Genomic DNA, 21,037 nt, shown 5'->3' with positions numbered 1-21,037 from the left:
AGCAACCCCTTTTCTCAATTTTTGAAAGTAATTGATGTAGAATAATTATTAGTTGACTTTAGATATTATAGAGAATTCATCTATAAATCTGGATGAAATCGTTTCTTCCCTTAGGCAAATCAGTAATTTTCAAAGGCAAAACAACAACCCCACAATAACAACAAGAATATAAAAGTACATATTATAACTTTGTTAATAGAATTTTTAATAACATTAGCTCTGTATAAACTGTAATCAGTAAAGAAGCATCAGACATACCTAGGACCTCCTCTTGGACCTTCCAAGTAAGCACTTCTAGGAGGATCTGGAAGCAGCCCACCTGATCTCACTGGTGTGTCTTTAATTGTGTTACCAGGCTGATTTGAAGCAGGTGAAGATCCTGTAGTAGAAATTTTGGATTCCATATGTCCTTGCTCAGATGAAAAAGAACTGAACGGCAGAGGAGCTTTAGAGTTCACTTGTTCTGAAGAGCCCATGGATGATTTTACTGGAGGATGGTAAGGTGGAGGTGAACCAAAGGATATAGGAGTGGGAAGTAGTGCTGGTCTAGGTTTGTCTGGAGGTTTTGAGCTTTGAGAACCGGCAGCTGGTGGAACTGATGTGGTAGTTAATTGAGGGGGTAACCCTTGAGGGAGAACGGCTGAAGAGAGATTTGGGGGAGGCATTCCTGGAGGGGGTGTTGCTGATGACAAAGGTGGGGGAGGCAAGACAGGTGGTGCTGCTGTTGAAGAAAGGGATGGTGGGGGAAGAACAGGTGGAGGTCCTGTTGAAGAGAGAGATGGTGGAGGAAGAACTGGAGGAGGCCCAGTTGAAGAGAGAGATGGTGGTGGAAGAACCGGTGGAGGCCCAGCTGAAGGCAAAGATGGAGGCACCCCAGGTGGGGGAACAGATGTTGGTAAAGGAGGCATCACTGGTGGGGGCATCACAGGTGGTGGCACTGTGGCAGGCAGAGTAGGGGGCATCACAGGTGGTGGTAGTGATGTTGATAGAGATGGAGGCAATACAGGAGGGGGCATTGTTGGTATTGCTGGAGGCATTTGAGAGTATGGAACAAAAGGTGGCGGTATTGTCATATTTCCCATATACTGATTTTTCACATTCTGAAGTGTGCTCACTTTTTCCTGAAGGCTGGATTGGGTAGCTTTTAAATGTCCCTGCCATGAGTTCCACTGCTTCTCATACTCTTGAAGTTGATCTTTGTGAGGATAAGTATGGAGCTGATCCTGCCACTGTTGAAACTCTCGCTCCCATTCTTTGTAAAGATGCTGAAACTGCTGCTGTTGCATCTCATAATGTCTCAGCTGCATATCTACGGACATAGTCTATAAAATAAAGAGAAAAATAATTTTGCGAATTCAGAATATACTTAATTAAAATAGTTAAGATTTGAGGGCATTGCTGTAATGAAAGACTTTTAAAGTATGCAAATTAACTTAAATAATAATCATTTCTTTTGTTTTGATAAACTCTATAACACACCACATTTTCCATGCACTCAGGGAAACCAAATTAGTAGAATATCACTAAAGTAAATATTTAACTTCCCCAATGAACTGAACTTTGAATATACTGAAAAATTACTAATTAAATTAGGCAAACATATATCTCTTTTTATGGTGCTTTTGTGTAGGGTTCTAGAAGAAATATAGTAAAGTTAAATTGAGTCAATTTTCTAAGACAATCTTTTATTTTTTTTTTAAACCCTTACCTTTCATCTTAGAATCAATACTGGGTATTGGTTCCAAGGCAGAGGAGTGGTAAGGGCTAGGCAATGGGGGTTAAGTGACTTGCCCAGGGTCACACAGCTAGAAAGTGTCTGAGGCCACATTTGAACCCAGGACCTCCAGTCTCTAGGCCTGGCTCTCAATCCACTGAGCTACCCAGCTTCCCCCTTCTAAGACAATCTTAACAACTGGGAACCACTGGCACCCTGAGTCTGGGAAGAAGTGATCAAGAAATTTATAGCACAGTCCTGCAATAGGGCATTCAAATACTATTGCAATGAAAAGAAACTCTCACATACATAAGGGAAAATAATGCCAGGCAACTGGAAAATCACTGCAGAAGACCTGACAGTTACCACCTGATAATTATGGCATTTTCCACCTTATATGGGGATAAAAGTTGACAGAAAAGAAGCATGGTACAGTGGAAACAGTGCTAGACTTAAAATTAGGGCAACTGGGTTCAAATCAAAGCTTCATTTCTCTGGGCCTCTGCTTCCTTATGAACCAAAGAAGGATGATGGACTAATAAGCCATTCAAGAACCTTTTTGCTCAAAATCTATAATCTCATGATTCTATTATTTTAGTCCCTAGAAACAAAGGTTATATTCTTCACACTGATCAGTTAATGAGAAAGTAACCTGTATATGTGGTGGCTGCTGTATGATCTGCTGGTATTGTTGCAGAATCTGCTGTAGCTGGGCATGCTTCTGCATGATTCCCTGATATTGAAAGCCAACTCGGTGATGCTGATGTTGCTGCCAATGTGCGGCAGCAGCCTGTAATTGCTTTAATCTGGCCTCTTCTTCAGGGTCTTCAGACTAAAGGAAAAAGAACATAGAATCAAGATATGACATGATAACATACATACACACAAATCACTGAGACTTGCATGGTACTTTAAAATTTCCCATATGGATTTAAGTCCCTATAATTTTAGGCTAGTTTGAGTCATTTTCCTCACCACGTTATGTGAAATGGCAAAGAAGGACTTCAACTAAAAAAATAATAATAAAAATTTTTTTGAAAAAAGGACTTCAACTTCCTGGTTCTCCATAATAAAAGCACCTGCTAGGGTTCTTGGGAGGATCAAATGAGGTAATATTTGCAAAGTGCTAAGCACATAGCAAGGATTTGACAGATGTTTATTTCCTTATCTTACAAAGTCCCATAATCATGAACATGGGAGTAATTATTCTTATAATTCTTAGTCAAAATTCTCAGTTCTTCAGCAGAGGAAATGTGTATATTTATATTTTTTACTTTCTTTTTCTCTATGCAAAAGCTTAAGAGTTATGATTCTTTTAGCAACTTTTATAACAAATGAGGCCAGCAGACTGTTATGCTCCAATAGTTTCTTAGTTCAAGCTTCTTGGGGAAATTATGACCTTTGGAGTAGCACAATCTCAAGGAACACTTAGGTGGCTCAGTGGATAGAGCACCAGGACCTAGAATCAAATATGGCCTCAGATACTTCCTAACCACATGACCATAGGCAAGTCATATAACCCTAATTGCCTAGCCTTTGTCACTTTTCTACCTTAGAATTGATACTAAAACAGAAAGTAAGAGTTTATTAAAAAAAAAAAAAGGATTAGCACAATCTCACTCATTTACATGAACCAATACTTAATTGTATATAATAACATTATATATATAATAACATATTGTAATAACAAATTTCCACATAAGTTTTCTTAAGTTATTTGATCCAAATTGTCTCCCTTCCCTTCCCAGAGCTGGCAAGCAATTTGATCTGGGTTATATATGCATTATCATGCAAAACATATTTCTACTTTGTTCATTTTTGTAAGTGAAAAATCATATAAAACCAAGTTAAAAAATTGTATGCTTTCTTCTGCATTCCAACTCCAATAGTTCTTTCTCTGGAGGTGAATAGCATTCTTTGTCATAAGTCCCTCAGAATCGTCCTGGATCATTGTATTGGTGAAAGTAGTTAGTCTTTCACAGTGGATCATCCCACAATATTGCTGTTGCTGTGTACAATGTTCTTCTGGTTCTGCTTATTTCATTCTGCATCAGTTCATGGAGGTCTTTCCATTTCTTTCTTAAACCATCCTGCTCATTATTTCTTATAGTACAATAGTATTCCGTCACCACTTAATTGTACTTTGTAATCAGGGTATATACTTAATGATATTGTAATGCTGAGAACATAACTGCCATATAATATGGAATAACTTAAGACATGACTTGGAATGAGATTACAAAAAAGGATACAATGTTTCAATGTTGACTTCTTTCGAACTCTGAAAAGTAATATCTATAAACTTACCCATATATCCCTTCAGCATTTGGAACTATATGGTGTAGAATAAAGGGTCTCTCTATCATCTAAAACAAAGCTAAGAGAAAAGATACTTTCCTAATCTATTCGATAGTGTTGGATCTGGCCATGCATTCTTCTCTAAAAGATTATTTTTGTTACTGACACATTTTGTTGTGAGACAACAGATAATTCCCAAATAGCTCAAACCACCTGTTCCACTGTTTACCTTCCTCCTCTTAATTATATAAAAGCACCTAGTAGTATGCTTAGAACTGATAGCACTTTTCAATTTTGTAGCTTGCCAATTATAAATAGAAAAGGAAGGATGTATATTTCAATTCTAATAATATGGTACTAACACAATCTGTTGTATTTGACTTGAGTTTTGTTGCCTTTTAATGTTGTCTTTACCTTTTTTTTTAATCGAAAAGTATTTTATTATACTATATCAACATCACAAAAAAAACAAAAACAAAAACAAAAAACTTTGAAAGACTTAAGAACTCTGATCAACATAATTATCACCCACAATTCCATAGAATCTAAGATATATCCATCTTCTGATAGAAAGGTGATAGATGGGGTATATAAGTGGTTCAGTGGATAGAGAGGCAGGTCAGGAGACAGGAGGTCCTGGATTCAAATGTGACCTCAGACACTTCCTAGCATGAACCTCAATTGCCTGGGTTTTATCACTCTTCTACCTTGGAACGGACACAGCATTGATTCTAAGACCAAAGGTAAGGATTAGGGGGGAAAAAAAGGAAAGTGATGGGTCTAGGGTGTGGATTGAAAATTATTTTTTGTACATGGTCAGTGCGGAAATCTGTCCTGCCTGGCTATGTAGATATATTTTAAGATTTTCTCTTTTCTTTTTTTTTTATTTAAAGTTTTGACTTTATATTGTTAAAACCATTGCATATAATTAGTGTTCTTCAGCTCTTTATTTACTCTCCATATTATACATATCCAGCTTACATATTAATTTTTAAATCATCATTTAATGCCAAAGAATCAAGTGTATGGCTTACCTGGGGTTCATCAGGAGGCAGAGGAGGTGGAACCTCTTCACTAGGAGGTGGTAATGGGGGATCCTGACATGGAGGAGGTTCTGGTATCTGACTGGTTGGTGTAGTTTCTTCTTTTGCTGCCTCTGGTATATCTTTCACCATTCCAGGGCCCTTTAGTGGTTGTTGTCCCTGTGCATGTGCTTTCGCCCTCTGCTGCAGGCTAAGCAAATGCTGTTTGTACCAATACTGCTGCTGTTCCTACAAAGGAAAACATTTGTAAGAATCTCTTGTATAAGCTATTTACTCCTGAAAAAGGGTTGTGGGAAAAGTGTGTGTGTGTATGTGTGTTACAATCTATCTGTCTGCCTAAAAGGCAGACAAAATATAAAAGATATAAGTAGTTATCTGAGGGTTTTTTCAGCAACAAGCTAGAGTTCAATCTCTTTTCCTTGTAAGAGTTAAAACAAACAAAACATCCTAGGGACATATAAAAGTCAACCCCTCTAAATAAGAACACCTCTGGTCCTTCTGCCTTTTCCCTCCCCCTCTCTTTAAAGCACATGCTACCATCTGATTAGCTTCTTAGTCTATTTGATGTCCAATCAGAAATAGTGATTCTCTTTTAACATTCACTTATGGCTAATCTTTACTTCGTGTTTGTGCATTTATCTTGTCATCTTATCCCCAAAGAACACAATCAATCCCATTTCTTTCATGAAGCTTCTCAAGTACTCCAGCCTCCCAGTGATCTCTCCTTTTTCTGAACTTATTTTAATTAATCTGAACCACAGACTTAATCCTTTTCTTTTATTGCTCTTTAATTGTTTTCAGCCCCATTGATCATATTTTCCCAATTAGAGTATAAGTTGCTTATGCTTACCCTCATCCTCCCCATCACAACATCCCACGCCTCCCACTGGTGCCAAGTATAATAGTGCAATACAAAGAGCCTGTAGTCCTGAATGGTTCCGTAATCCATTCCCCTGCTCAAAGGCTTTGAGGTTCCCTATTTATTGCCTTTAGTATAAAATATAAACTCCTCAGTCTGCCAACTGAGGCCCTCTGCAATGTCACTCTTACCTACCTTCCCAGCTTTATTTAACAATGCTCCCCTGAACAAACTCTGCATTCTAGCCACAATGGAATACTAACTTTTCCTGAACTTGAACTCTGGCATTTGTGCAAACAGTGTCCTTCCTTTCAGAATCCTTTTCTTCCTTCAAGGTCCACTTCTAATGCCTTGCCTAGTGCTCTCTTTCCCCTAAAATTACCTTGTATTTTTCTTCTCTGTGTAGGCTCTGTACTACCTCAGAACAATATAAGCTTCTTAGAGTCAGAGGCTACTCATTTTTTTGTCTTTGTATTCCCAGAAATTAGCAAATTGAAAATAGAAGCTGCTTGTTGATTTGAAACAAAAAAATAGTAGACTTCCAAATCATTGCCCCCACCTTCAAGTTTAGTCTATGCCTTACCCCAGTATTTAAAGAATCTGTAATTTTCATTGTTCTAAGTTCTCTCTATACAAATGAAAACCTCTCTATAATTCAGCAAAATTGTTTTCAACTTTTCAGAAAGCCTAAAAATGATCACCATGAATCCAACCTGGTGGTAGTTACTCCAAACTTCACCAGGATGTGCCTTTGACAATCACTAACTACTACTGAAGGCAAATATCTAAAGACTTTCCAGCTGGATAGGACTAATTACAGCTTGCCCTTAGCTAGCATAGGCTTCAGGAGCTCTTGGTTGCCTCCAAGCCAAGGTAAGGTATCTGAGGATGCTTTCAAAGACTAAGAATAGCCAACAGATATATGCCCAACACCTTACTTTCTATGAAAGGACATTTCAGATCAGAATAGTACACTTACAAATAAACAAAAAAAATCAAAATGTTGACTAAATAGCCAACCAAATTTCACTATAATACATCTTTAACTTTCTTCTAATACTTCAAACAATTATCCAAAAAACAACTTGCAGATGCAGTCATTATATGAGAGGTTTTTGCTTAATTGTTTGTCTTTGTTGCAAGGGAGGATCTCTGAAAAGAGAGGGTGTTGAAATGACTAAGATATAAAAACAATGTCATAAATAAAATGTTGGTTTTAAAAAAAACAAACAAACAGAAGAGGTGCAGCAAGGTAGCACAGGAGCTACAAAGCCAGGACTGGATTTGGGAGAACCTGGGTTCAAATGTGACCTCAGACACTTCCTAGCTATGTGCAAATTGGCAAAGATGACAAAAGACGAGAATGGGCAATGTTGGAGGGGCTTTGAGAAGATAGATATATAACACATTGTGCAGCTATGTATCTGTACAATTTATTTTGGAAAGCAATGTGGAATGAGGTAAATAAAATGGCTCAAACGTCCATATCCTTTGATCCAAAGATTTGATTGCTAGACTAATACCTCAGGAAAGCCACTGATAAGACAGTCCCCATATAAACCAAAATATTTTTGGCATTACTTTTTATTATAGCAAAGAGTTGAAAACAAAGTGGATGTCCATTGAATGGAAAATGGCTAAATGAATTGTGGGGCATGAATGTATTTGAACATTACTTTGTTGAAAGAAATGATGAATATGACAAATACTAAGAAGCAAGGGAAGATCTTAATAAACTGATGCAGAAGGAAGCAGAGACAAGAAAACAACATGTACAATTGGCTACAACAATATAACAGGGCAGCTAAGCTAGGTGATAAAGTGGATAGAGTGCCAGACCTGGAATAAGAAAGATTCATCTTCCTCAATTCAAAACTGGTTTCAGACACTAGCTGTGAGACCCTAGGCAAGTCATTTAATCCAGCATCCCTCACTTTCCTCATCTGTAAATTAAGATAGAGAAGGAATTGGCAAATGACTCTGCCAAGAAAACTCCAAAAGGGGTTCTGAAGAGTGAGACAGAACTGAACAACAATATAAATGAAAAAGAATTACTCAAAAAAGTGTTGCAAAATTATAAAGAATAAGCATGGCTCCAAAGGAGAGAGAGATACAAGAAGACACTTTCAATCCACTACTTTTCAGAGGTGGAAGACATGCAAGTATACACTGTACATATTTTCAGACATTTTCCATCAGTTACATTGATATTTCCCCTCTTCTTTTTCTATTTTATTTTTTAAATACTATTTATTATTTGAGGTGGTCTGGGAGGTTAAGAAGGAGGGGGGATGGATGCTGGAGGAAACTATGTTGATGTTAAAAAGAAAAGACATTAAGAAAAACCAAATATATATATATATGTGTGTGTGTGTGTGTATATATATGAATGAAAACCTGAGTAAGCATTAAAGAAGTATATAGGGCTTGTTTTGATACAAATATTACTTCCCCACCCCCAATTTAAAAAAACAAATGAAGTCATTAGAAAACAATTATTAAACAACTACTGTGTAGAGAGTATGAGACCTGGAGTCAGGTTCAGAACCAAGTTCAAAAATCCAGCCTCGGGCATTTATTTGCTGTGTGATCCATAGCAAGTCATTTAACTCAGGACAAGTGTCTGTCTCAGTTTCCTCATTTGTAAAATGAAGATAATAACTGTGCCTATCTCTCAAGAGTTGTTATGAGGACAAAATGAAATGGTATTTATAAAATGCTTTGCAAACCTTAAAGCATTCTATTGATGCTTGCTACTACTGTACAGTACCCTACTGAAAATATTATAAGGTGTTTCAAGTCAAGGAAACAGTTTTTGTTTTGTTTATAAAAGAGCTGAGTTATTAATAAAAAGCTGTCTTCTCTGGGAACGAAAGAGCATTTATTAATCGATTCCTATGTTCAAAGCATTTTGCTAAGGGCTAGTTATATAAACCGAAAAGCAAGACATTCTTTTCTCTTAAGGATTTTACATTCTAATAGGGCAAGACAACACATAAAGGTTTCATCTACAAGTGAAGTCCAGTGGTTCTTAGGGTGCAGAAGCATAAAATATGGTAAAGCACCTGCTTTAATGTCATTTCCATTGATAAAATAATCATCAGCTTCTGACATTGGTTACATCCTGATTAAAGCAGGATAAGGAAAACTAAGGATGCTAAGTCCATATCACCATTAAAATGCTCAATTTCTTAATATTCAAAAGCAAAGAACAAAGAAATAAACTTCATTCATTTAAGTTTAGACTTCTAGTCTCAAACTTAACCTATTAAGAGAGTTTGCCTGAATAGGTTCATTAATAAACAACTGAAATATAAATATAAAGTCAAAATTCACAAATTATAAAATCCAAAATAAGTGCATAGACAACAGTAAATAGTTATAGGGGTTCGTATACCAGCACTGACATGTAGAAAAAATACATACATAATAAACAGAAAAGTCTTTTAGTAATCAGAATTAATTTTAAGAATCACATTTGCCAAAAAAAAAAACACAAAAACTTTTAGTTCAAAATTACGATTTAGTTGTCCTGTAAGAGGAAAGGCAAATTCAAGCGTTCAGTAGAAGCCAGGTTATATAAATTTCACACTCTGATTTGGAATGATTTTAAGCAAAATTTTTAAAAGCTTAGAAGACACTGGAATTCCAGTGTTATAGAGTTATAGAAGGTCTTTCAAGGGAAATGTGCCAGGAGAGCATAAGGGGACTTGTAGTTGGAATGATACCAATATGGGAATTCAAAGCAGAAGTACTTCTCCAATAATCTTGCCCATATACCTAAAGTGCTACTCCTTCCTGGTTTTTCCTTGTCCTAGAATCACAATTGAAAAGTTGAAAGAAACCTTGAGATCAATTGGTATATCCCCCTCAAATTTACAGATGGATGAAATCAAGGCACTAGGAGGTTAAATGACTTGGCCAAAGTCACATGGGCTGCAACAACAGAGTCAGAATTCAAACTCCAGTTGTCCGATAACAAATTCAATGTTCTTACTCACTATACCAAACTACCCCCTCTATCCTCCTATAAGAGATTTTTCAGGAGGGAATATGCCAATTACAAACAATGTACTTTAGTGCTCAATTTCCAATGCTAAAGCATTGGAAAAACAAAATTTTGTAGAGTAAACTCTTGGGAATGGCATTAGATAAATGTCTAGGATCTGTTTTGCCCTGACCTGTGATTTTATTGGTGTACAAAACTCCCAGTAAGAAAATTCCTTCTATCTATGCAGATGGGAAATTACTATGCACTTAAAAATTTAAAGGAGATACCTCAAAGCACTGAATAATTAAAACTAGCATAAGATCAGATGGTATAATAGATAGAGTACTAGACCTAGAGTCAGGAAGGCTCATTTTTCTGAGTTCAAATCAGACCTCAGACACTTATTAGCTGTGTGACCCTGGGCAAGTCCCTTAACCCTCTTTGCTTCAGTTTCCTCATCTGAAAAATGAGCTAGAGAAGGAAACCACTCCAATATAATTGTCAAGAAACCCTCAAATGGGGTTGCAAAAAGTCAGATACAATTTAAAAATGAAAAACAACAAAGAATCACACATCTAACAGGTGTCAGATAGATCCCAAGTTTTCCTCCCTGTCCACTATATCATTTTGCCTCTCATGTTTATTTATATCTATTGAAAAATTCACTCTCATTTTTGCTCAAGTAATGAATGGAAGCCAATAGTTAAGACTATTTGCTTAAGTCAATCAGCAGTCATTTATTATGTGCTTACCAGGTGCCAGACACTGTGCTAAGCCCTCAAGGAGCTCACACTCTAATGAGTAAGACAATGTGCAAACAATTTATGTAAGTACCTAAAAGATATACACAGGGTAAACTGGAAGTAATCTAAGCAGGAATACATTAGCATTAAGAGGGACTGGGATAGTATTTTGCAGAGAGAATCTTAGTTGAGACTTGAAGGAAGTCAGGGAAGCCAAGAAGCAGAGATGAAGAGAAAGAGCCTTCTAGGCATAAGGGACAGCCAGTGATTATGCATGGAGTTGGAATGTTTTGAGGGAGAACAGTAAAAAGGTCATTGTCACTGGATCACAGAGTACTTAGAGGGGAGTAAAATTTAAGACTGGAAAGGCTAGAAGGGCCTGGGTTATGAGACTTAAAAAGCTAGAGGGTTTTATAGTTGATTCTCAAAGTAATAGTTGGTCTTAACTAAATTTTTCCTTAACCCCTAGTACTATCTGGCCCACTGAATGGAGGACCTAGGCAGCTAGGTGGCATGATGGATATTGTGCTGGGCCTGGAGTCAGGAAGGCCCGAGTTCAAATCCAGCTTCTGACGCTTTCTAGCTATATGACCCTGGACAAGTCATTTAACCCTCTCTGTCTCAGTTTCTTGGCAAATTATTTCAGTATCTTTGCCAAGAAAACCCTGAATGGGGTCACAAAGAGTCAGACATGATTGAAATGACTGAATAACCACAAGATAAAGTCGGCCATCATTCCTTTCAACCTTTGATCTGTGTGAAACATCTATGAGAAATCAGGCACACAAAAGTATCTGAATGCTCAGAATGTGCCAAGTGCAAAGGATGAGGGATACAAAGAAAAAGGCAAAAAATAATCCCTACTTACATTCTATCTCCAAATCAAAACGTGAGTAGCTCTCATTTTAATGGAGGAGATAAAAAGATGAAATAGGTGAGGTAGGAAACAGTATAAACCTGGCACAGAAATATATTGGTAATGGGAATTGTAATGATACCAATATCTGCTAGAGTTCTCTCTCTGCCAAAGGTAGCAGAGTTATTAACCTTCTGACTTACCTTAGTGATAATTTTACTCCTCCAAAAGAAAGGGAAATTTATTCTGGAAGTGATACTCAGTAATGGGAAGAAACTTGTTACTGGAGGGGAAATTATGGAAACTTTGGGAGGAAAATACTATTTCCTCAAAAAGTTGAAGAAAAAAAGAGAAGGAAAGCTAGGTATCATCATGCACTCTAGAATTTTAGAAGAGTAGATTTTAAAGAATTCAGAGGACTAACATGAAGGATCCTAGAGGATAAAATTCCACAGGGGGAAGTCAGTATAGAAGGGATGAAAAATTCTGAAGATATATATAGAAAATTCCTATGAAAAAGAAAAATAGGAGTTGTCTCAAGTAACCAATATGGATGTACAGAGAGGTAAAATACCTGAGATCTTTAAAAAACCAAATACCTGAAATCCTTTAAAAACAACATACAAATCTCCAAGGTAATGGACTTTGCTACTACAAGTCAATCCCAAGGGACTTATGAGAAAGAATGCTATCTATCCACATCAAGAGAAAGAACTGTGGGAGTAGAAACACAGAAGAAAAACAAATGACTTATCATTTGTTTATATGAATATATGATTGGAAGTTTTGGTTTTAAAGATTGCTCTATTGTAAAAAATGAATAATATGGAAATAGGTATAGGTGATAACATTTGTATAACCCAGTGGAAGTGCTTATTGGATCTGGCAGGGGGTAGGGAAGAGGGGAGGAAAAGAAAATGAAATATGTAAACATGGAAATATATTTTTAAAAAAGACAAAAAAGGGGGCAGCTGGGTAGCTCAGTGGATTGAGAGCTAGGCCTAGAGACAGGAGGTCCTAGGTTCAAATCTAGCCTCAGACTCTTCCCAGCTGTGTGACCCTGGGCAAGTCTCTTGACCTCCATTGCCTACCCTTACCACTCTTCCACCTATAAGTCAATACACAGCAGTTAAGGGTTTAAAATAAAAATAAAAATAAATAAAAAAAGACAAAAAATACAATGTACAAAAGATTGAAGCAAGCACAAGTAATAGGATATAGAAAATGAAGATATTACTATAAGAGCAGGGTCAGAAGAGCTAAGGAATAGCTTAAGGAGCTGTACAGCTAAAAGAGATAAATAAGACTGCTGCTCAAGATGTTAAGGATAATAACTGACAAGAGAAGGAAGATATTTGATTCCTACTTGTAAGTTTTTTTCCTATGGGAAAGAACATGGCTAAAGGGGAATGGAGTTTAATACCCAAGATATATAATAAGGGGATAGGAAGGGTGATCACTAAGGTAGCTTTAGTGAACTCAAGCCATCTTGCTCAGATTATTTTACCTGCTCAAGAAAAAAAAAAAAACCAGAAGTGATTACTTAACCATGAAAGATAAAAAACAGGAGATGTACTGCCTCAAATGGAAACATTCAAATGCTCTGTGATATTCAAAATAAGAAAAGAGAATAGTCTGTAAGCTACAGAGGCAATGAGCTCAACTTCAATTCCTGGGAAGAGTCTAGAAAGAGACTAAAAAGATCATTAATTAGCATTTAAAAAAGGAATTATTGATCAAAGAAGCCAACAATTTTCAAGAACAAGTCATATGAGACTTTGAGTTCCTGGATCTCTCTGAAGGGTCCAAACTCAGCAAGGCAATGTCCAATTACTCCACTGTGGCTTCTATGCACATTATGAGCAAAAAAGACAAGTCAGGTGGGGTCTGAGAGCACATACATCTGGTGGCTCATCTTCTAACAGAATAGTTCTAACTCCATGGTGAAGGTATATATTCACAAAGGACTCAAGAAAAAACTGACAACTGACCAGAAGAAGCCAGATGGCATCTACCCTCACAAATTTTTTATCAAAGTATTAAAAGTGAATTTAAAAATATGAGATTTGACTGATACAAACAGTAGTGAAAGAAGTGAACAGAGAACAAAGAGATGAAGAAGTGAATACTATGGCTGCTCAACTAGTTCTGGGGTGCTGACACAGAAAACGACTGTGACATTATAATGTATTAGAGTTGTATTCGGTTATTTCTGCCATTTTTATCTCTTTAAGAACAGGGCCAAGAATACACCATGAAGAAATGTGAATTGGTTATATCCCTGGTTTGCAAGTCAATAAACAAGCATTTGTACCTAGGTCTAGTTAAAACAAAGATTGCTTGAAACTTTAGCAAGTAGACTTCATAAGAGAGGCTACGTGGTATTATCCAACTGGGAGTCTCATTGAAAAGATATCAATAGTAACAATGATTCTGCAAAGATAGTAACAATGATATCAACTTGTCTGGTTATTTGTTACTTTCACCTACAAATCTTTGAGTTACTTCCTCCTTTTTCAATGATCATAAGAATGTAAGATTATAGTTCTAGAGCTGCAAAAGACTTCAGAAAGCGGCACCTAGGAGCACAACAGATAAAAGGCAAAGCCTAGAAGGGGAAGACCAGGGTTCAAATCTGCCCTTAGATACTTCTTAGGTGTGTGACCCTCTCAATTGCTTAACCCTTACCACTCTTCTTTCTTAGAATTAATTCTAAGAGAGGAGAGAAAGAAAGAAAAAGAGTGAGAAAGAAAAAAAGAGAAAACTTCACAGAGGTTCTTTAGTCTGACCCTTCATTCTATACATGAGCCCCAAAAGATTCAATAACTTTCCCAAACTCACAGAGATGGTAAGCATTAGAAGCAGTATTTAAATCCAGTTCCTCTAGCTTAAATCAGTGATTTTTCTACTACACCAGGATCCCTTCTAAAAGAAGTTCAGTAATTAGGCTCTCTTCCTTTTACCTCAACTCCCCTGTCCTCATTCTTGAGATTTTCAATACCCATACTCTAGAAAGAACAACATCCACACCAATGTGAAAACTGTACATATAATGGGCATAATGTCCCGTTAAATATTCTGACCCCCAGTTCATCACACTTCAACTCCAATGACTGCCCTCCCTTTCACCTAACCTCAATCACCCAGAAGGGTGGTTACAACAGATTACACCACCACTTCATAGTAATAATTTGATATTTTCTTTCTTTCCATAAATTCCTATCTTTTTATCTCCTACCATTTCACTTCTCTCTACATTAATTCTTCATATTCACCTTCACCTTTAGTCCCAACACCATCTCCATACTTTTTTTCTCTTCTCATCCTTACTCTAAACTTACTTTTACCCTCAGTTTGGACATCCCTTGCTCCTGTCCTTCCACAATTCACACCTGCCCATTAGTCACCCTACCACCATTACCACCTGCCTTCTCTCTCCTACTTCATAGGCTGCCCATACTGCTAGAGAAGCAGTCAAACAACCATAATGACTTTACCCTGACTATCTAGCCCTTATCCATCCCTCCTTCTGTCTTAAAAGCAATACTAAGATGGAAGGTAAAGGTTTAAGAAAAGAAAGAATAAAAGCATAATACAAATTAATGCAGTGCCTAATATTACTAGACCCCATACTATTAAAAGTGAATCCTTTTACTCTTCCCTGAATCATTTTCTCCTTACTGTGACTTTTGAATCTTGTTCCTTTTCTCAATCCCTGCTCTTTTAGCACATAATCTCACATCTTTCTATGAAATAAATTCACAAATTTGTAATTCCTTTACCTCCTCTACTTCATACCTTAATGCTTTCTACCATCTTTACTAATCCTTTCCTTTGTTCCAATCTGAGAAAGACACTTCCCTCCTTGCCAATGCTAATGCATGTCCTTGGTTTTATTCTCTCCAAAAACCCTTCCAATGCATCATTCCCTCCCTTATGACAAATCATTCCTTATCTACTGTCTCACTTAAAAACATGCTCAAAGGTTTACTTAACCTTTAAAAAGTGTTCATTTGATTGTACTATCTATTAATTTTATTGTCCTATAGCCTAACTCCAACCACTGTCAAAACCTAGAAAGAGTTATTCATATTCAATGTCTCTACTTCCTCACTTCTCAACCCATGGCTTCTGAATGGTCCACATACTGAAATTGCCCTCTCAAGTTGCCAATTATTTCAACTACCAAATCCAATGGCATTTTCTCAGTCTACTTTTTTGAGTACATTGCTGCATTTGACATTGCATTTGGATTTTAGAAAGAGTTCATAAAATCACAAATATTCAGTTGGAAAGTGTTATAGACTAAAGAACCTCATGTTATGGTTGAAGAACCAGAAGCCCAAGGTGAAGTAAATTACTTTCCCCGAATGACAAAGGTAATAAACAGCAAAACCATAATTCAACCCAAATCCAGTATTCTTTCCACTTCAATATACCTTTCCCTTCTCTTAATGAGATAATGCTTGCACTTAGAGAAGTCCTTGGAAAACAGTAGGCACTTAATGAATGCTTATTCCGTCCTCCCAGCCCTTCTTAGCCTGATTGTTCTTTCTCAGTCTCCTTTGCTGGATCATCACAAATCTACCCACATTTCCAACTGCTTCCTGGACACCTCCACCTAGATGATATATATTCTGTCAACCTCTCAAACTAAATTTGACCAAAACCAAACTAATTATATTTCTCCTTAAGCCTCCCCTTCTTGTAAACTTCTTTTATTTCCATAGACATTGCCACCTGTTTCCCCAGTGTTGTTTTGAAGAGGATTGGTGACATCACAGGGTAATGTCTTGATTCTCATGAGTGAAATACTTAGGTGAGGTAGAGTTGCACAAAGCTGCCATCCTTTCACTTTCTTCTAGTCATTCAAGTCCAGTGGCAAGACAAAAAAGCCAGGCCAACTGTAGATGGCCCAGGATGCAGTGGATGACCCTATCGCCTTAATGTCTGGCCAAGCTTTAAGTGGTCTTTGGAACAAATTGTTCTCATCTGTCCATCCTGCTGGGGGAAATCTTCAAAGCTTGAGGTGGACGTCCTCCAAAAGAGTTTCCCAATTACTCAATTACTGTACTAGAGTTATCTTTAACTCTTCTCCTTCTCACCTAACATCCCCTTCCCCTAGCTAGCCAGTTACTAAATTCTGTTCCTTCTTTTGCCTTCCTCTCCATTGTCATCACCCTAGTTTGCCTCTCATCTCTTCTGGCCAAGATTATTATTGTCTCCAGTTTCTACCCCTTGTCAATCTTTTCTTCACAAAACAGCAGTTCCTTCTTGCCTATTAGATAAAATATTACCTCATTAGCACCAACATACACTTTCAACCTTATTTTATCTTTCTCCCCTTTATGCATTATACATTCCAGCCAAACTGGAACACTCCGTGTTCTCTATATTTGATATTCTATCTTCTGCCTCCATATATTCACACAAGCCTATGTGTGGAAATCTACCTTACCCCTTCATTTCTGTCTTTTAAAACCCTATCTTCTTTTGAGACCCCCTTCAAGTACTCTTTTCTTCAAAATTTTGAATCCTCAACATTGTCCCCCAATCCCTATAATTAGTGTTTTCTCTCTCCTCAAATTACTTGGTGCACAGGTTATACATTCCAATTCTAACCCTAGCAAAATATAAGCTCCTTAAGGGTAGATTTGCCTCCCTAGTCTAGAAGAATACTTTGCACTTAATGTTTGTTGAATTCAAGTGAATTATTAATGACCAACAAGATGTAATTCAACTACTGTTGGAAAGTAAAAAGATATGAGTTTATGGTTAATGTTCTGAGCCACTGATTCCCCAGAAAGATCAAATATAAAGAGAGAAACCTGTATCATTCAAAACAAGTGCTCTGATGGAAAGGAGCTATCAAATGAAAACAATTACCATCCAAATTAGGCCTCTCTTGACAAGACAATCCTCATTTTCCCACACCAGTTACAACTAGACAGTAAAAAGAACCCTAGTTAGGAACTTAAATTCTATAGCCATAAATGGCTTTCAAATGAATAAAAAGTATAGTTAAAATTAGGGAAATGCTAATATATTCAGAGTATAACACAATCAAACCAGTTTTCTTTCTTTCAATGGAAATTTAGGTTTAAATTACTATGGAAAAGCCATTTATCATATTAGCACAAATTTTGAGCCAGGTAGAAGCTGTTTTGAAAGAGCTAAATTTAAAATTTAACTGAGATGTCATCCTTTACTCGTCTCACTAATCCTGGGTATCTAAAACCTCTAACCGTTTACTCTGTTTTATAAACTAAAAATAGCTCTCTTAAGCAGGGAAGAGGCCCTGCAACCTTATTTCCTTGGTCTCTGGGTTGGACCTTTTATATTTTCATAATCCAGAGGATTTATTCCTTGTAAATTGAGTTCTGTTAATTACAGAAAACCCCTCCAGGCTCCAAAATATTCCTGCTCCATTAAAGAACTTTCTTTCACAAGTGAATCTTAAGATCCCCAAATGGCAAACCTTCTATTTAAGATGAAGGCTTACCTGTGGAGTCATAGTGGAAGGATCTGGTTGAGGAGGGACGGGCTGCTCAGCACCTGTGTTCTTGGCACCACTCTCCAGTGGCTCTTGCTGGGCAGCTGTACTGGTACCAGAAGGGCTGGGTTGTAGTGAAGCCAGTTGTGATTTGGAATGGGACTGAGAGGAGTGGGAAGGAGATGACTGGGACTGGGGCAAGTAAGGCTGGGAATGGGGCAAGTATGATTGAGAGGAGGTGGAGTAGGAAGGGGTGGACTGAGAAGGTGCAATGTAGGATTGGGAAGGTGGGGACTGGGAAGGGGATGGTTGAGCTGGTGGCAGGTAGGACTGGGATGAGGACTGAGGGAAATAAGAGGGCGGAGGCTGAGCGGGGGGCATGTAAGATTGGGACGGAGGGATGTAGGAACCCGGGGGTACCGGGGGAGACTCGGGAGGGGAATCCAGCTCCATGGGTACTGGACCAGGGGGCCCATCTCGGTGCTGCTGGAGCATCTGATGCTTGTACTGCTGCTGCTTCTGATAGCTTAGGACCGGTCCCGGCGGTGGGGGCATAGGCGGCGGCGGCGGCTGCCAGTCTCCGTAGCCCCCGCCGGGCATGACCGGAGGGGGCGGCAGGGGCGGCGGGGGGAGGTGATGGGGCTGAAGGACGCACTGCATCTGCTTCTGGTGCATCTGCTGCAGCTGCTGGAGCTGCGCCAAGTGCTGCTCGCGGAAACTCAGGAAGCCTGAGGAGGCAGGGGCCGCCGGCGCCGCCGCGCTCGAGTAGCCGCCGGGCCCCGGGGAGGCCTCGGGGAGCCCCACGGGCGGAGGCGGCGGAGGCACCGGGGGCGGCGGGTAATGGCTGGCTCCGCCATACCGGCCCCAAGTCGGGTACATGTCGGAGAAGGGGGCAGAGCGATCCCCGGCGCCGTTACTCGTCGCAACCGACCCAGAGGTCTGTAGCCGCCGCGACAGCCGGAACTCGCGGCGTCTCCAGGCCTCGGAGCGTGTAAACGGAGCGCGCAAATGCGCAGGCGCTGGACGCCTTCGCCCGCGACTGCAGAGGCGAAGGCAGGGGCGGGGTTTAGCCTACTGCGCTTGCGTAGTAACCATTGAGAAGAGAACAAAGGCGAGGTAGAGTGGCCCTGTCTTGTTGACTCTTGGTTGCCATCTTTCTTCGGGTTTGGAAATCGTCTCCGGCTGTAGAACGTTGCCATAGAATCACAGACTGTTTAGAGTCCCATGATACCCTGGAAGATGGTTCGTGTCGCAAGATCAAAGATCAAGAGTTGAAAGTGTCCTTAGACATTATCTGATCCACTCCGGCCATTTTACACATAGAGGAAACTGAGGCTCAAATGTCAATGAATCCTTTGTGTAGCAATACCCTACCCAGGTACTCAAGCCTCTCCACAATCAGACTCAACCTGCCTTTCCAATCTTGTCTCCCACAACCGATATACTGAAAAATATTGTTCTCGTTCAGTTGTTTCTGACGCTTTCTGAGCCCCGTTTGAGTTTTTTTGCTTTGTTTTGTTTTTTGGACAAAAACACTGGAGTTGTTTGCCATTTCTTAACGGAAATATGTGACTTGCCCAAGGTCACACAGCTAGTATCTGAGACTGGATTTGAACTCAGGTCTTCCTGACTCCAGGCATTTGCTACTTTTACTGAAAATTAGAATGAGAGATTTGGAATTTGAAAGAGAAATTGAGTCTTTTAATCCCCCCCCCCACTCTTTTCATTAAAAAAAAAAAAAATAGATGGGTAAATGAAAACCCAAATGTGAATGGTTCCTCATGCTTTATAGCAGGTAGAGGTCTTTTAAAAAAGAATTGATAATTGTATTTATGGTTTCCTATATGCATATTTTATTCTGTATATTTAAGAACATTATTAACATTATTCTGAGAAGCAACTTTATTGCACTGCCAAAGGAGTTCAGGAGAAAAGCAGTTTAAGAAGCAAGCTCTATTTCAAAAGGGAACACAGAAGCAGAGTAGTATTGCTACTACCATGCTAGGTTAAATATACACTTTAAAAAATTAAAGTATATGTTATAGAATTTCATATTGGCATACAGCCTTCTTTTTGTCCCCCTCCCCCCCATTTCTATATCTTAAATACATACCTTCTTAGTTTCTTTTATTGTATGTAGGCTTCTCCAAGGGATTCTATTCTTTTTCTCTAACCTTCTTCTAAGACAGTTGTCCTTCCTTTACTATATTCCTTAAAGATCCCACTTTCTTTAGTTTGATTGAAATTCCCATTCTTGGTGGGTTTTTTTTCCCTAGAGACTGTTTCCAGAGTCCCAGAGTTTGGCTCTGTGTGGTGTGTGTATGACTCTGTGTGGTGACCATAAGAGCATTGTCTGCCTTGCTTTGATTAAAGACTTGTTCTAGTAACTACTTTGGTAGTTCTACGTTGTTTTTCAGGTTGATATTATCAAGTTTATAATTTTTAAAAAATTTAAAAAAAGAAATCCTTGCTCTACACAGTCTCCAGGTTCTTCTCTATATTCAAATTCTTTAGCATAGCATTTAATGTCCTCTGCAATTCTGACTTGACTTATTTTTCCCATCTTATTTCTTACAGTCTGCCCTCAAACCTCCACCCCACTCAAGCTGACTTCTTCACAAGATCTTCGGTTTCAATTGTAAAATAAATTAAGCAGTTGGACTAGATAATAAGGACTCCAAAGCCCTTTCCAGCTTTAAATCCTTTTATTTCTTCCGGTGCCATGCTAATTCCCATCTTTTTGTTTTTGCTCATACTGATTCCTTGTCTTGGAATGTCACCACCCCAATGCCTCTAATCTAATTTTTCCTCAACTTTAAAGGCCCTGTGAATATTGCACCTCCTTCTGGAAGTTTTCTTGATAATTTGAAGCCATATTCACTTTTTTTCTCTGCATTTCCATGACACTTCTGGTGTAAACTATACAATCTACCATTTGCTTCTATACTTTCACACTTCCATGTTCCCTATGTGTTAATTTTCATTTCATCAACCAAACTGTAATCTCCCTAAGGGCAAGGATTGTGTTTTCTTATTTCCC

At 38.4% G+C, this 21,037-nt stretch overlaps 1 protein-coding gene across 1 annotated transcript in view; it reads right to left on the bottom strand.

The window, feature by feature from the left end:
- YLPM1 (YLP motif containing 1) overlaps positions 1 to 18,876 on the bottom strand; it is a 57,175-nt gene extending 38,299 nt beyond the window's left edge. Inside the window, exons 1-4 of the mRNA XM_044664944.1 lie at positions 18,007 to 18,876; positions 5,047 to 5,283; positions 2,367 to 2,546; positions 259 to 1,322 (exon numbers count right to left, since the gene is read on the bottom strand). Of these exons, the coding sequence (XP_044520879.1) occupies positions 259 to 1,322; positions 2,367 to 2,546; positions 5,047 to 5,283; positions 18,007 to 18,876 (2,351 nt within the window). The remainder of the gene's footprint in view (positions 1 to 258; positions 1,323 to 2,366; positions 2,547 to 5,046; positions 5,284 to 18,006) is intronic.
- Positions 18,877 to 21,037: the final 2,161 nt, after the last annotated feature.

This window comes from Gracilinanus agilis, chromosome 2, assembly GCF_016433145.1.
Source record: "Gracilinanus agilis isolate LMUSP501 chromosome 2, AgileGrace, whole genome shotgun sequence".
Lineage (NCBI taxonomy): Eukaryota > Metazoa > Chordata > Mammalia > Didelphimorphia > Didelphidae > Gracilinanus > Gracilinanus agilis.
Note: the sequence above shows the minus strand (reverse complement) of the source record. Positions and strands in the feature narration are given on the sequence as shown.